This window comes from Branchiostoma belcheri, unplaced genomic scaffold, assembly GCF_001625305.1.
Source record: "Branchiostoma belcheri isolate BF01 breed outbred unplaced genomic scaffold, Haploidv18h27 scaffold66, whole genome shotgun sequence".
Lineage (NCBI taxonomy): Eukaryota > Metazoa > Chordata > Leptocardii > Amphioxiformes > Branchiostomatidae > Branchiostoma > Branchiostoma belcheri.
In genome coordinates, this window is record NW_017804309.1 from 252,660 (window position 1) to 268,500 (window position 15,841).

The 15,841-nt window shown below is 42.0% G+C and overlaps 1 protein-coding gene and 2 long non-coding RNA genes across 9 annotated transcripts in view; all 3 read left to right on the forward strand.

The window, feature by feature from the left end:
- Positions 1-6: 6 nt before the first annotated feature.
- Positions 7-1,569, forward strand: LOC109483754. Its single transcript, XR_002141030.1, has 3 exons — positions 7-102; positions 576-653; positions 1,449-1,569. It is a non-coding gene; the product is annotated as an uncharacterized LOC109483754 (long non-coding RNA).
- A 234-nt stretch (positions 1,570-1,803) lies between these two features.
- LOC109483753 lies at positions 1,804-3,670 on the forward strand. The gene is made up of 3 exons (XR_002141029.1): positions 1,804-1,866; positions 2,061-2,141; positions 2,460-3,670. It is a non-coding gene; the product is annotated as an uncharacterized LOC109483753 (long non-coding RNA).
- A 1,095-nt stretch (positions 3,671-4,765) lies between these two features.
- The window catches only part of LOC109483748 (kielin/chordin-like protein), a 29,730-nt gene continuing 18,654 nt past the window's right edge, over positions 4,766-15,841 (forward strand). For 2 of the 7 annotated variants that reach the window (XM_019786824.1, XM_019786823.1), the window contains exons 1-8: positions 4,785-5,108; positions 6,590-6,767; positions 7,358-7,479; positions 7,685-7,840; positions 8,152-8,229; positions 8,529-8,730; positions 8,896-8,957; positions 9,075-9,210. In XM_019786824.1, coding sequence (XP_019642383.1) covers positions 6,602-6,767; positions 7,358-7,479; positions 7,685-7,840; positions 8,152-8,229; positions 8,529-8,730; positions 8,896-8,957; positions 9,075-9,210 — 922 coding nt within the window. In that variant the 5' untranslated portion in view covers positions 4,785-5,108; positions 6,590-6,601. Of the gene's footprint in view, positions 5,109-6,589; positions 6,768-7,357; positions 7,480-7,684; positions 7,841-8,151; positions 8,230-8,528; positions 8,731-8,895; positions 8,958-9,074; positions 9,211-9,426; positions 9,483-9,767; positions 9,954-10,307; positions 10,482-10,635; positions 10,769-11,210; positions 11,267-11,476; positions 11,621-11,925; positions 12,118-13,522; positions 13,707-14,176; positions 14,288-15,693; positions 15,816-15,841 lie in introns of those variants that run through there. The other 5 variants (XM_019786826.1, XM_019786827.1, XM_019786825.1 and 2 more) reach the window with 5 other exon arrangements.

A 15,841-nucleotide genomic window follows, 5' to 3' on the forward strand; every position in this document is an offset into this window, starting at 1 on the left:
ATCGTTGCTGTTTTGCTGTTCGTCAGGTTTGCCATTGCACTGGGATCCTGCAGTGAGTTCCTGTCAGTACAGGACAAGATCAAGGATGGGTACAAGTTCAAGGTAAATGCAGTAATAAACTATCATTTGTAGATTATAGTGCATTTGCTAAATATTTGGTTCATAATCTATCGTTTATAGTCTATGCATGTCACAATGTTTTCAGCTAAGCAGACACTTGCATTAGGCTGTGTTGTCACTTACAGTATGTATTTAGGTAATGTTGTATGCAGTTGTTATGAATCTGCCAAAGTATTGATCTGCCAACCATCCAGTCAAACAACCAACTCGATGGATCAATAGCAAATGTCTAAACTAATGCCAGATGGAACAATTATTAACAATTGAGAATCAATCAGGTGGAAAGACCAGAGACTTGGGACCTGGTATAAAACAGAATTGGAATTTGAGGTCAAGGGCTGTCTTTGACGAGACTTATGGAAGCCTTGGGAAGGGGCCAGATACTGGCCTATGCACATAGGCTAGTAGGCAACAATTGAGAAGTGTGTAATTAACTCTGAGACTTTTCTCTGTAGGAACATATCGAGAGAGCGCTGGAGCTGCGGCCCAACGATGCCACAGTTCATCATCTTCTAGGGAGGTGGTGTTACGAGGTAAACTTGTCCCGTTGCCATGGTTTCCTGCCATTTTACTATCTCTGTCTCTCTTGGAACTGTTCTGATATGCAGAGTAGTAATGCCAGTAAATTCTGACTTTGATTGAAAGCTTGTACTTTATGATTTTATGAAGTACTCTTTGTAAACTTGCCCTCAGTGCTCATATTCTTACCATAACATTTCACTAAGGATAGACCTCCTAGCTTTTGGTTTCTGTCCATTCCTGTACTAATGTAATACATTGATTTAAGACATTACTTTATTCTTCCTCTGTTAATTTTAGTTGATTTGCAAATCAATTTTGTTATGTTGTAATGGGTGAAAAATCTCACTACACTTTTGTCTTTCTGTTTGCCATGCCTTCTTGTGTGTGACAGAAGGTAACACAAACCAGAGGATGCTTTGGGTTTATTAGAACACGTAATTGACTTTTTGCTGTAAAACAAGAGTATAGGTTTATGGTAAATTATACTGGCACATATTTATGTGCAAGTTGGCCATATAATTTCATTATCAGATGCCAGCAGAACCCCATAAGTACCCTCACCTTTTCACACTCACACTACACCAAGCTGAATCTATAAAAGGCTAACCAGATCGTTGACATTTTTAAACAAATGATATCTACATGTACTGCAGCTATTTGGACAAAACAGAGTTGTAACAGAACATCACACTGACTCTGTAACCCTGACATGATGCTATGTTGGTGATTTGTGCGATGATGGTGTGTTTTTTCTTCAGTTTTTAGCACATGTTACAGCAGAAAGTTGATTTTGGTTTCCCTTCCAGGTCACCATGTTAAGTTGGGTTGAGAGAAAGTGGCATCTGCATTGTTTGCTGCGCCTACCAAACTCCTCTGTGGACGAGGCGTTAGAACTACTTTCGTGGAGGTGAGTAGGTAAAAATTACAATGATAAGGGCACACTGATATAGTAAATATTACAATAGATGTAAGGTAGAGCAGCTGTATTATGTTAAGCTTTAACAATGATGAGTTGAAAGGATACATGTATTAGACTTTGTCAATATACATGATTATACTTTGATGTAGAACACACTGGTAATCTGAGTCATGATGCCAAGATGTAAAGGGTTATTCACTGTTATATTGATTTACAAACATGATACCAGTGTCTTGTTCATGTTCCTACAGGCAGAGAACTTAGAGCCAGGTTTCTACAAGGCTAACTCCCTCTACATTGCCAAGGTAGGTATTTTTTGAGGGGATGTTATCAGAAGAAGTCAAGGGGTTTGAAATTCTATAAGACCAGACCTATTCTATAAGTACTGGAAATGTATAAAAGTGATGATGGTTACCTTTCTGATTGTGATAAGGAGCATTCTGTTAGATTACATCTATCCATTGGAGCTTCCTAATATCTTTTCTTGTCCATGTTTCAGTGCTACATCCAGAACAGTGACTACTGCAATGCCACATTGTGGTTAGAGAAGGCATTGCAGCAACCCATCAATGATGAGGAGGTACAAAATTCCTCTAAATGTTATTTTTGGTCTCTTCCTTTAATTTAGAATAAGTGGATTTTGACTTTAATGTATGGCAGTACTTTGCCTGGGAAAGGAATCATTACCGGTACATATTTTTAAGGGTTGCCAGCAATAGTAAGACATTGAGTTATTACTGAATAAGGGTGTCATTTATCAGTCATGGCTCATTGTCCAAAAGGATGGAGGCTTTTGTTTGCAGACCAAGCAGATGTAATGACATGTAATAAAGTCTAATTGTCTGGCTTAACACATTTTATACTAACCATACCCACCTCTCCTTTCCCCCATATCTAGGACCGCACCACACAGACAGAGGTGACACAGCTGCTACAAAAATATAAGCCCTGGTAGCCCTGTCCCCCATACTCTGCCATGGTATCTCCTACCCATCCTTTCTCTGCCTGCCATGTTAAGTCCCTTTCCCTATCATAGTAGCCTCCCCTGCCCCTTCTTTTCCTCTGCTATGGTGCCCCTGCCTGTCACAGTAGCTCCCCCCCTATGTCATATCAGCTGGGCTGGATATGACCTTCACATCACCTTGTCATTCCTGTTTCTTGTGTAATGTCTGTGAAATGCAAACTTCCCCCTAGAAAATGTTGTGCACACTTTATAATGTTTGAAAAATTGCATCTGAAGGACATGATTATTGAATTTTTACAGTGATGAGAATAGATGTGGTAGCAACTGTGAGAAAACTGAATGTGACAAATAACTAATAGATACATTTAGGGTCCATATAAAGTGTACGCAGGATGTTAAGTATGGCGTTAAAGGGAAATAATCACTGTAAAGACTTGGAGAACAAACATGCTGTTTCTTGCCACAACCATATACATGTAGAATACAGGAGCTATTAGTATCACCCAAACACATTTGGGGGAAGGAAGACAAGTATTTGAAGTAGAACTAGAACTAGAACAGTTTTTTCAGACTGATATATTCTAGTAAAGGAGTGCAGGTGTATTTGGAGCACAGTAGCACAGTGATTTCATAGGTAGTAGTGTGTGAAACAAGGTAGTGTTGTGTGTGAAGATCTCGACAATTGCTGAATAGTGTTTTAGTCATGAGAAAGAAAGTATCCATGTGACTATTGTTAACATTAGTACTTTTCATGAAGTGTGAACAAGAGAAAGCAATGACTGAGGCTGTCGCTACGGAAATTTTAAGATGTAGAGAAAATGATGACTGAGGTTGTTGCTACTGAAATTTTAAATGATGCCACGTAAGTTGTCAATGAATATCAAAGTCTGTTGCCAAATTCTTATTATAACCCCAAGCCTGAAATGCAGTACCAGAAGTTATTCATGAACCAAAGTTAATGCTAGTTTAAATCTTTGAGTTGTTAACATTCCAGTCTAGACCATTTGAATGTAAAGTATAAACTGTGAGACATGTATATTCAGAGATGTAAAAAGAGGTTTTAAATCTGAACACCTAAAAGTACTTGCCATATTCAGTCTGTGTAAGTAAATTGAATGTCAGTTGAATAAAACAAAGTTGTCAAAGGCAATGTCTCTTTTCACTGTGTGACTTGTTACCCCAAGTTCCTCTAGAGGAACATTTGATTTGAAATGACATTTAAAACTCCAGACTCCGATTCCAAAAAGAAACTGATTGAAACTCAGCTTACTTGTCAGGGAAGTCACAGGCATGCACTGGATTATTACTGTTCTCACCATCTCTTGTGCAGTCACCGGAGTTTGCAAAACATGCTGCAATCAATAAAGTGATATCATATCTTGCCATGCTGTTGACATTTTGGCCAGGGATGTTTCTGTTAGTTGTAGAACAAACATACTTTTGAGAGTGACGACAGTAAAATATCAATGATATTTACAAAAGACGGTAAAGAAAATAAATCAACAAGGATGTAGCTATAAGATCGACACCACATACCAACACATCAATATTCAGCAACCCACGCATTACAGAAAAAAGTCTTCCACTACTAAGGAAACACTGATCTAGAAAATTACCATTTTAATTAAACAAGGGTGGCCACATTGCATGTTCCACATTGTCCTTATTCATATCTTTATTCTATATCTTTATTCATGTCTTATCTCACCGCATTCATATCTCCCCGCACCTCAGGGCAAAGATTTAAAAACCTTATGACAAAAACAAAAATAATGTTCTTCCAAAATTTTGCATCTGCGACGTTCACAAGACATACTAGATGAAAATATTTGCTTTGGTGCGTTTGTAGAAAGTTGACAAAAATTGATAGTATGTTCAAACAAATTTATTTTCCTCTCACCTTGAAGGTCACAGGGGGGCATTTCAAAAACAGATATCTATCTGTCCTTCGGTCGGGTCAGAGGTGAAAACGTAGATACTGACAAAACATGCGCACTGGCCTCGCAACTGCGCACCATGGCTGTTTACTGTCAACAAGGAGGTTATAGCCCCCTTGTTAGACAGAGCTACGTGTCGGGGAGGTGTGTGCATCCTGGTAGCCTCTATAGCAGGCTCTATCGACGGCTGTATTGACGTGTTGACACTCTCTCACTCACTCACTCACTCACTCACTCTTTCTGTGTGTTGTTTTGTTTTGTTTTGTTTTGTTTAAGTAAATATGCTCTAGCTGTTTCATTGCAAGACGTTTGTATAACGAATGTTGCTGGATATGGTTTGCAACCTTAACCAGACAATAAGTACTGAGCAAAACCAGCAATATTACAAACGCTACCGTAGCTACAGCCTGCTCATAGAGGCTACAACCTTGACAAGAATCGTACTATGACGTAGCCTGATAGTAATAATTGATAACGAAGTAACTGTTGACGTGGATTTTCGGCTCATAACGGTTTGTGCCGGACGCTCCCTCAGAGTTCGTCGTTGTCACCTGTGTCGCACGGACCGTGGTCTGGTGAAGTGAGCCTGGACTGGGGGATACCAACACGACATCAACTACCGGCATTTCCCGAGATATAACAGTCGGTAAGAAGTCTTCTCTTACCAAATGATCCCTATAATCAAATGAATTTCCAATAATTTTTGTTGTTGCATTTCTGGATGTCACCTTGTAATTATAATATATGCATTGAGCAATCGCAACAGGGCATAGCGTTAACGAATTGAAGACGTCCAATGATTTCATACGTCGGAGAGTTGACGTTTTTTATCCATTTAGAACCGACGACAGTTGCATGAAATCTCGTGTGCCTTTTAGCGCAAGTTGCAGTTTGTTGCACATTTGCCACATTTACAGTTCATGACAATGATAAGACAAAAAGTGCTGCGGAGACCTGAATCCTGGTGGTTTTTCGGTTGCCTCGTCTCATTAAAAAGCTAACGGCCATTCCAAGATCAGGGCTAATTTTCCAGGTTTTATATTTCTCCACTTTCAGTACAGAAAATTGTACTACAAGTGATACAACCCGTGTCGTTGCTTTTTGACTTTTTGGATAACGATGAGTTGCGCCCATTCAAACTTGACATACTTACTATACAATGGACAGTCTGTGGATAATACAGCTTTATTAGGTACATGACAAGAATATTTGCTGTACCTGTTACAAACGGGAACAGAACTAAAAGGATTGGACAATGTCTTTGCTCCTGCACCCCACCCACAGCTTTTCTAATCCTAATAATAAACTTTTTTGTGCTGGTCTACGGATATGGGTAGAAAAGGTATGATACCATGCTTCACCTTTGACGAGGATGACCGAACAGAACATGTACAGAACTACGGATACTAAAAATTTTCTCGGACAAAAATGCAGCCAACTGTATACCTTCTGACCAAGGACATTATACGTCCGTGTTCTGACAAAGTACGAAGGAACCAAAGTAGCCAAAGTACAACAAGTAACATAAAGACACACATTTTGTGTTACTTACAGATACACTATGTATAACATGCAAAGTGGCCAGCCCTTCACCATTTGTAGGGGGGTACAAGGAGATATTTTGTGATTAAGTGTTTAAACATGCATTTTATGATGACGTACACGTAATACATATTCTTAACGCCACTCGATTTTCCCAATTATCATCTAGTTTTCGGTAAAGCTGGAAAAGTTGGTCTTAACATATTACTCAATTCCTGATTTCATTTCTGGTCACAATTGCAACTTATATTCTAAAGCTTCCTTAAAAAATTGACAGTTTTAGCTGCAACAGCAAAACGTGGTTTTATAGCAATTTTGGGCATAGAATTGGTCGTAGCATGTTTTTATCTACCAAAAGCCTAGGCCTCGGGATTATCTGGACAATACTTGTATCTGGATAATTTGGAATGATATAACGATACATGATGCCATTGTCTTGGTCTATGGAATAGCCGACAGAAAAAAAACGCTGTTCTAAAATGTCACCGACCAGTTGCAGGCGAGCTTCAGATCAGATCCTCATGGTGAGAGATCCGGTTCGATCAATAATAAGTGACGCACAGGTATCATTCCGGTGTTACACAGATTTCAACAAACATGATGTGGAAACTCTTGTTGCCCACCTTGGTGATGTTCGTCTCCATCCACCAGACAAGCGGAGAAAACTACCCGACGCCCGCGCCGGAGCCGGTACCCCCCACACCCGCGCCCGAGCCGGTACCCCCCGCGCCCGAGCCGGAACCCCCGGCGCCAGTCGCCCCAGGTGACTGCGTCTTTGTTTATCTTTATCTATTTTTTTCTGTATGATGCAAATATTCGCCGCCGTCCAAATTTTCAATGTAGCAACTTAACTCAACTTGATTTGGCTCCCAAATAACCTGGATCTTCAGCAATTCAAACCCACACTTTAATATGATATATAAAAAGGATTTACCAGCACGGGGGGGTGGATTCGGAAAGATTTCACCCTCGTTTATGTGTATTATTAATAAGTGGTTTATTGGTTAAACAGTACCCGTGGAATCGCAGCCTTGATACTAAAATCATAGCGCTGAAAAGAGCCAACCGCAGTTTTTGTATTCTGGTGTATTCCTTTGTATTCCGGTAAATCACCGGGGACCAGGGGGTACTATTCAGTACCTGAACATTTCGTTGTTTATCTGTGATGAAAGTTTTTCACAACAATGTACATGTTGTCTGATCCGTCACTAGCTTTCTTCTTTAGTTGAGTTCCTCTTCAAGTGCGTAAAGATCACCGGGATTGGATGAAAGTTAGTATCACGGTACCAGACACGTAGGAAATCTGGGCAGAACATTTCTAACATACGTTCATTACGCTTTCCGACACTACAGTTTGCGCCACCGACGTTGTTTTCATCGTGGACGATTCTTCGAGCGTATCGAGCTCTTGGTTCGGCCGCGCCAAGCAATTCATCATCGACTTTCTGCAATGCTTCACGGACCAGGATGTTGGAGTGAGTCTGGGATTTCTAGTTCTGATAAAACTGATACCAAATCTACTTATTTTCACCTTTGTTTTCTTTCACCTTTTGCAATTATCGACTGTCACCTATCTGCATCTACTAGTAATCTAACCAGGGATCAGAAAACATAACCTTCTCAGGGAAGATAGAAATAGGAAGTACATGAATACATCTCTTGTTTGTTGTTGTGCCATAGATCGGAGTTATACTGTTCAACTGCGTACCGAGAACAGGTATTCCCTTGGGCATGTACACGGCAGCCGACGCCGGCCTGCCTGCCGCTATCAGTCTGATGATGCGACAAGGAGGCCTGAGCCGGATCGGGCAGGCTATCAGCTTCATGACAGCCACGGTAAGGCAGTCAGTTCTAGTGCAGGAGTTAGAGAGATCATGGGCCGTAATGGGACGGAAGTCGCGATCGTAGAGAGATGTTTTTGCTGGATGGATCTAGTAATCTCTAAGCAGATCTTTGGTGGCAAAGTCACGGACACTGTCAAATCGACCAGACAGTATCGGTGGCTAACCACAAGCGATCTAGGGGGTAAAGAACTTTTAAATCTTGGTGAGAAATGACCCATACCCCATCTTCAATCATGTCTGAGTGTGTTTGTTTGTTTGTTTGTTTGTTTGTTTGTTTACTTGTTTGTTGATTTGTTCCTTTAGACCAGTTTCCGTCATGGAGTACCCAAGGCAGTGGTAATCCTGACAGACGGGATGCCTCAAAGTGACGCTGCCGGACAGGTAAGAAACCGTTTTAATTTGCAGTTTTTGAATTGAGAAGCCGGCTTATGTTCTGAGATACAGTATTTGCACGTAATGTAATATTGAAATCGTCATATTTCTACATCTTGCTGTCTATTAATTCAAGATGGCAACATGTTAAATATTCCACTTCAGTCAAAAAATCGGTGAGGCTTTTTGTTGATTACACTGATGAGCTTTCAGACTAATGGCTAATGGAAAGAGTTTTACGCTGGCAGCCACCTTTAAAACTCTTTGTCACCGTTTATACGGGGTAAAGTTTGCCATTATCTTGTTAGACAATGGATGACTATGAAGCGCAGGCTATCGCAGCAAGGAACGCGGGAATCGACCTGTACGCTGTGGGTATTGGAGGACCGGGTCGTGTGGACTTCGATGTGCTCGAGACCATCACCGGTAGCGAGGACCGCCTATTCAGGGGCGAGTACAACCCCTGCAAGGTCGCCTACCGTATACTAGCGAACCTCTGCGCATCCGCAGGTTAGATCCTAGTGCAATAGTGAATACAAAAAGCATTTCCTGTTTCATTGTTTGGTGGTAGTTCAACATACACGAAGTAATATGCAACCTATACCAGGCCATATATGTCTTCCGAGAGTCAAGCATCGATTTTTACAAAATAATGCAATGTTGACACCATTTCAGCTGCTCTGGCCGGCTGTATGTACGGCAATGCAGTCGTCATTCCCGTGGGGTACGAGTACAAGGTCAGAACCAGAGTATTGTTTTGTACTTCACCTTAAGAGTACTGTTATTAATACATATTGTTGGGACACATTGAGACAGCTGGAAGATGACATTCCTGCCCCCCCCCCCTCCTACAGCCGGATGACTGTACCATGTGCACCTGTGACGCCGCGGGAGAGGCACCGGCCTGTGCCGTCTACTCCTGCGCGCCTCCGCCCTGTGATAACCCCGTCAGGGTCGCGGGGCAATGCTGCCCGGTCTGTGATTTCGAAGGTTAGTTCGTTGTTATCTGTCAATAAAAATGTCATCTAGGTTCTAGGACATACCAGTTGAGATTTGGCCGTAAAAGAAAACCGTCTTGTGATCAATTTAATGACATCAATTTACGGTTATCTTTAGATTAAAATGTCATCTAGGTTCTAAGTCATAGTTGAGTTTTGACCGTGAAAGAAAGCCGTTTTGGTGATCAATTTACTGACATCATTTCAGCTCCTGCCGGCTGTCTGTACAATGGAGCCATCATTCCCTTCGGGGAAGAGTACAAGGTAAGAGCTAAGACTGACACCTGTCTGAAAGAACTGACCTGAGAGGCCAGAAATTTTCGGATATAACTGTTACAGAACAAAAATTTGTCATCAGCAAAGTTAACGTTTGTAACCTTTCAGTCTCTGGTTGGTTAGTTGGCAACTATGATGGTTAGTTGGCAACTGCACCGATGATCCTTTGATTCAGCCATTTGTTTACGACATTGTTAGCTGTGACGTACGTGTATTCACAGACACGAAGCTGTAATAAACTGTTACAATCATTTTGATGATTCCACTCTACAGCCGAGTGACTGCACGTCGTGCCACTGCTACGGAGACGAAGCGGTTTGCTCGGGAGGCGGCTGTGGCGCTTCGTCTGCCTGCCAACAATATATACGGATCGCGGGACAGTGCTGCCCCATCTGCCCGCCCTGCTGCCTCGGCTGTAATCACGATGTCGGGATCATCCCCATGGGAGCCACTTATGAGGTGAGAGCTAGTTTATAGAGACGTGACTCAAATGTACCTGTGAGCCTGTAACGCCGTGCAGGTAAAATGGAGCTTCTATGGGCGGACATCTTCTCTGGCCAATGATATCCCCCTTTTAGGCCAATTTCTACTGTTTATTCAGCCTGCAAAAGGAATCTGATGGAGACTATGTAACGCCCTCCGTCTCAGTTCAGGGAATGTTGAAGGGCCCTGATTTATATCCAATTTCATTCATCGACAAAGACTTGCACAGTCAAGAACTTACCAGTTCTCCGTCCACGGTGTTGTATGGTTGGTTAAACCTCTCCCGTAGTTCTCCATCCGACTCTATTCATGACTACCTCCACTCTACAGATGGACGCCTGCTCGAGTTGTCGCTGCTCAGGCGGCAGTATGGGTTGCTCAGGTAGGGGCTGTGGAGTTTCCTGTTCCAACCCCGTGTACATCGAGGGACGGTGCTGCCCTGTTTGCCCCGAGAACAGCTGTGAGCACGCTGACGGCTTCATCCTGGTGGGCGAAAATTACAAGGTAAAACTGACATCTGTCGATCCGCGAGAGCCGAGTCTAAACTGATCTAAACTGTTGAATATGATGCCTGTTATTCCACTACTGTGTGCAGTTTTGCCACCTTTTTTTCGAAACAATCTATGTTTGTGCGCTGATAACTGTACTTCACTCACAGGTGGATAACTGCATGACGTGCACCTGCCCGGCCGCGGGAGCAGAGCCCGCGTGCTTCACCCCGGGCTGCTATCTTCCGCCCGAATGCGACTCACCGGCACAGATCGCAGGACAGTGCTGCCCTGTCTGTGAAGGTTTGATCCGCAACGTCATACATTATCAAACCTAGACCGTGGCTAGTTTGTTGTCACTTATTTACGATGAGGTATACCTCAAAAAAGTTTCGCTGGATTTCTAAGGCTTTTGCGGTAGACAGTTGACAAGTGAACTCTGGCGGGCCCCTGTGGAACTGCAGTCGATTATTGTAAATAATTATCTGTGGCTATCGAGATAAATCAAAATCACGTAGCAACTGTGACAATTTTTGGTACTTGGATCCTAGATTATGGATCTCTAGCGGCTTTGTCTAGCATTACAGCCCTTTATTTGATCATTTGCTTAACGTTGGCATGCATCTTTTATTTCAACAGGAAACTCAGTCTCAAAGATATTTGACGTATGGTCTGCAGTATGACGGGTTGAGTATTAGACCTTGATATAAAACAATATTGATTTTTTTGACTGGCGTTATTTCAGCTCCGGTGGGTTGTCCTTACAACGGTATGGTCATTCCCCTGAACAACAGTTTCAAGGTGAGAGATATTACTTACACCTCTCTGTCAAAACCTGTCGCAAGGGCTTTGAAATCATCAGACACAATTTATCAATATTCTATGCACGTTAAATACTATATACTGTATCTAAATATGTCATTATGTGCTGTCAGACCGACCTGTACTGAGCACATTAAGATCTAGGAAGGTATTATGGACATTCCCTTCATAACTTCCTTCTTCCTACAGCCGGACGCATGCACGAAATGCACCTGCTATGAAGCCGATGAGCCGCCTGTATGCCTGCCGGTTTTCTGTCCATCCCTAGCCTGCCCCAACAAGATAAACATCGCCGGGGAGTGCTGCCCTATCTGCCCTAACATGTAGAAAAAGGTACGAGATTTTGGATCTCACTTTTCTGAACACATAGAGCTACTTCTACGTATACATCTGCATTGTGAAACATTGTTCATCTTAGCACCTAATAAGAGAACTGAAGTAACCACAGGACAGCGTCCATTCCCTCTCATAACAACAGCACAACTTAGCTAACACCAAACATGGATACATCCTACATGTATAGACTTTTAGAAGGTTACAGATAAATTTGAAAATGTGTCTGCAACCCTCTCACTATCGGATCATCAAGATGTCTGTCATTGTTTTGATTTGGTTTCAATTTTGTTGTCTTCAAATAGGTAAACCGCCCTGAGTGGAGACAACTTGCTGCCCTATGTACGTGCCACAATGCACGGGAGGACCTAAGTCCATATATTAAACTTAGTACAGGTAAAAGGTAAATCAGCGATTGCTGGAAGCAAGGCAGCCTTACGGGAATGAGAGGAGCGGATCGTCTTCCGGTGTGTTCCCAAATAAAGTTTGGTCTCCATGAACAGTTGCTCACCTTGTCATTTCTGTTTTACGATGTATTTTTTGTCACTACAAACCGTACTTCAGTAGCCTCCTTGGAAGACTTCTTGGGGCGACGGCGTTATTTTTTTTTTCTTGGGGAGGGGACGCTCATGCGCAATTTTCCTCTAATGCGACAGAGGGAGTTGTTCCACTAGCGCGGACGATATAGCTCTGAATCTCTCCGCGGATACAGCCCTACCCCCCCAAAAAACACCGCTCTTACCGCTGGTAGAAACAAACGCTTCCCCACCAGAAGTCTGCTCAGGAGGTTAGTATTTTAGATGCTCTGAAGGACGTCCAGTATCAGTTATTCAGGGATCATTTATAACTTGTGGCAAATAAATAGGGATCTTAGGATGTAAGATTATTACGGGCAGGGTTGATTGACAGTTGCGCGATTACATCTCGTACAACATGTACAACGTATATTATAAAATATAAAGTTATATATCATCTCTTGCTCAAATCCACAAAACATATTAAAATCACGCCAAAAGGCAGTTACTCAAGCAACTGGATATGATTTTGGAAACCGTCAGACGTTTCAGGAAGCATCCACCTTTCGTCGGTGACACTAGAGACTGCAGGAGAACTGCAGGTTTATAAGCACGAACTATTGCTAATTAACTGCTTTTTGGCGTATCTTATTACTTGTATGTCTAACCTTCACCGACATGCTAAAATCGCACGAGTAATATATATTGTGGCGGTGTTGACGTTTTGGTCTGCCATGTTTCTGTTACCTTCAGTACAAACGCATTTGGGAAAGTGACATCTATTAATATATCCATGATGTTTACAGAAGACTGTTAAGAAAATACATCAACACGGATGTAGCTATAAGATGACACCAAAGAGCCACGCCATACGGTTTATCTGTTAAAGAAATGTGTAGAAAAATTATAGCTAGTGTTAGGATGTAACGAGAAATATTTTTAATATTTTTCCTGCTTTAAAAACCTCAAGACTATAACTGCAATAAGAAACGTGTTTACTGTCAACTAGATAGCTGCGTGACGAAACGGTGCGAAAACGCCCAGCAGCATAATCTAGCGACGGTGTGTGTGACAGTATGTGTATGTGCGCGCGCGCGCGTGCGTGTTTGTAGATTTCTTTTGTTGATTACACACTGTTCCAATGCAATATGTCTGGAGATTGACAATGGGAGTACTTAGAACATGCTTTTAGCAACCAGACGACAATACGTTACTCAGGGACTTGACGAGCAAGATAAAAATATAAGAAATAAAAAAAAATATTTGAAAAAAAAACAAGGTCATAGCTAGGGCCTGTTCATGGAGGCTACAGACTGGACACGTCCTCTAATATGACGTCTCTAATATGACGTAGTCTGATTGTAATAACTGATAAGGAAAGAAACGGTTGACGTGTGCCAATAGGAAGAGTCCGAAATTTCTGCCCATAACGGTTTGTGCCACAGGTTTGTTCGTCGTTGTCACCTGTGTCGCACGGATCGTATTCCAGTGAGAAGGTGAACCGAACGGACTGGGGTTTGATCAGACTTGGTATCAACTATCTACCGGCATTTCCCGAGATTCAGAAGACGGTAAGAAGTGTTTTCGTACTAAATGATCTGTTCTGTTGTTCCATTTCTGGATGTCACAGTACGGTTTTATGATCATCGGTATAACTACGTGTACATTCAGTCTCGGACTGAACACTGCGATAACGACTGTGTATTAGACGTACAAATTGCTCATGCATCGGGGTGCCAAGTCTTCCCTTATCAAAAGAACTACCCAGGCCTAGAGCCAGGCCAGAGCCTCGGAGGACGTGATCTTTTTTATGGATGCCATCCATAAAGTTAAGTCGGTGTGGCCTAACTATCCGCTAGAGTGGATGATAACGGTAACAGAGCAACCCTGAATCCTTGTAACTTAATATATGTATATAATAATAACCTTCATTGGAAAGCTAAAAAAAATGTTGTTTCATAAATACTACAGACAGATGCGAAATCTGGTTCGGTCAGTCAATAATCAATCAGTAATAACATATTTATCTGCCGTTACACAGACTTCAACACAACAAACATGCTGTGGAAACTGTTGCTTCCCACTTTAGTGATGTCAGTCGCCATCCACGACACAATCGGCACTGGTCGGGTCGTCCGGCAGGCCGGCGGAGGTGGGTACATTTTATTCCCGAGATTCCGCTGATATTTATTTGCTAATATACTGAGCCGGAAGTCACTTGCTTCTTCTCACAATTAGGGCAGGAATTCTGGACACACTTCCTGACAACACATTTAGAGCTAAATTTAATGCGGAACTTAAATACACAAGGAAAGGGTATTTTTCTCCAGACACTACTAGTATAGTATTTTTCAATCCCCCCCCCCAAAAAAAAAATTGATTGTGTTGGCAATTTGGCATTGAGTTTGAACTAGGTGGCAGTTGCATTTTACAGCAACAATATCCTGATAACTTTTATCATCCGCTATTCTCATGAAATCAAGGTGAACTTGTACAATCTTGGTACTCGGAACTTAATAATCTTTTTGTAGTATGTTTGTTGGTCCTTTTTATCAATCTACAATCAGCTCCGTTTTCCCTGGCTTTGGGCCAAGACTGTACATTGATCTCTGGCAACCATCCCATTCAGCCGGATACCGGTACTTGAGTTCCAATAAAGGGCCCTCAGGAAAGTTAGGTGTGATCTCAAGAAGTCTAGGGTTCTTCTTAACAATACCGTTTATAGTGCCTGTGCATGTGAATAGTTTTGTAGTCATCAATGTTCAGAAATATCAACTTAATTCTCCTCTTGCTTTGCCCCCCAAATCCACCCGGATCTTCAACAATTATTCCATTGGAACCCATACTTAGGTCCCGAGAAGGTCTGAATCCTTGGGTGGCGTAGTGGTAGAGCGTTCGATTATGAAACGGGGAGACCCGGGTTCGATCCCGATTTCTACCCGGGACATGTGCCCCGACGTTGTGTCCTTGGGAAAGGCACTCACCCAGGTGTGAATATGTACCTAACTTCTGTTGGGGAAAGTCGTGATGAGGTCACCTTGTGGCACCGCACAGACCCTTGTGCGAATTTGTGTATCATGTGTATTATTTGGTTGTGATTATTGATTGATTATGGTGATTGCAAACCGATTGTAAACCCCGCATCAATTCAGCTGTATAAAGGGTGCGACTGCACGGGTACTGTTTGACCATTTCTTATTATTAGTAAAGATCAGTGGGCTTGGATGAACGTTGTGTTTGTGAGATAGAATCACGCATCATGGTAGAAAATCTGGGCAGAACATTTTCTAACATAACATAACATAACATAACATAACATAACATAACATAACATAACATAACATAACATAACATAACATAACATAACATAACATAACATAACATAACATAACATAACATAACATAGCATAGCATAGCATAGCATAGCATAGCATAGCATAGCATAGCATAGCATAGCATAGCATTACATAGCATAACGTAACGTAACGTAACGTAACGTAACGTAACGTAACATAACATAACATAACGTTACATTAATCTCACGTTTCGACACTACAGTTTGCTCCGCCGACGTTGTTTTCATTGTGGACGATTCTTCGAGCGTATCGGGCTCTTGGTTCGACCTCGCCAAGCAATTCATCCTCCACTTTATCCATTGCTTCACTGACCAGGATATTGGAGTGAGTCTGGAATTCTAATTCTCATC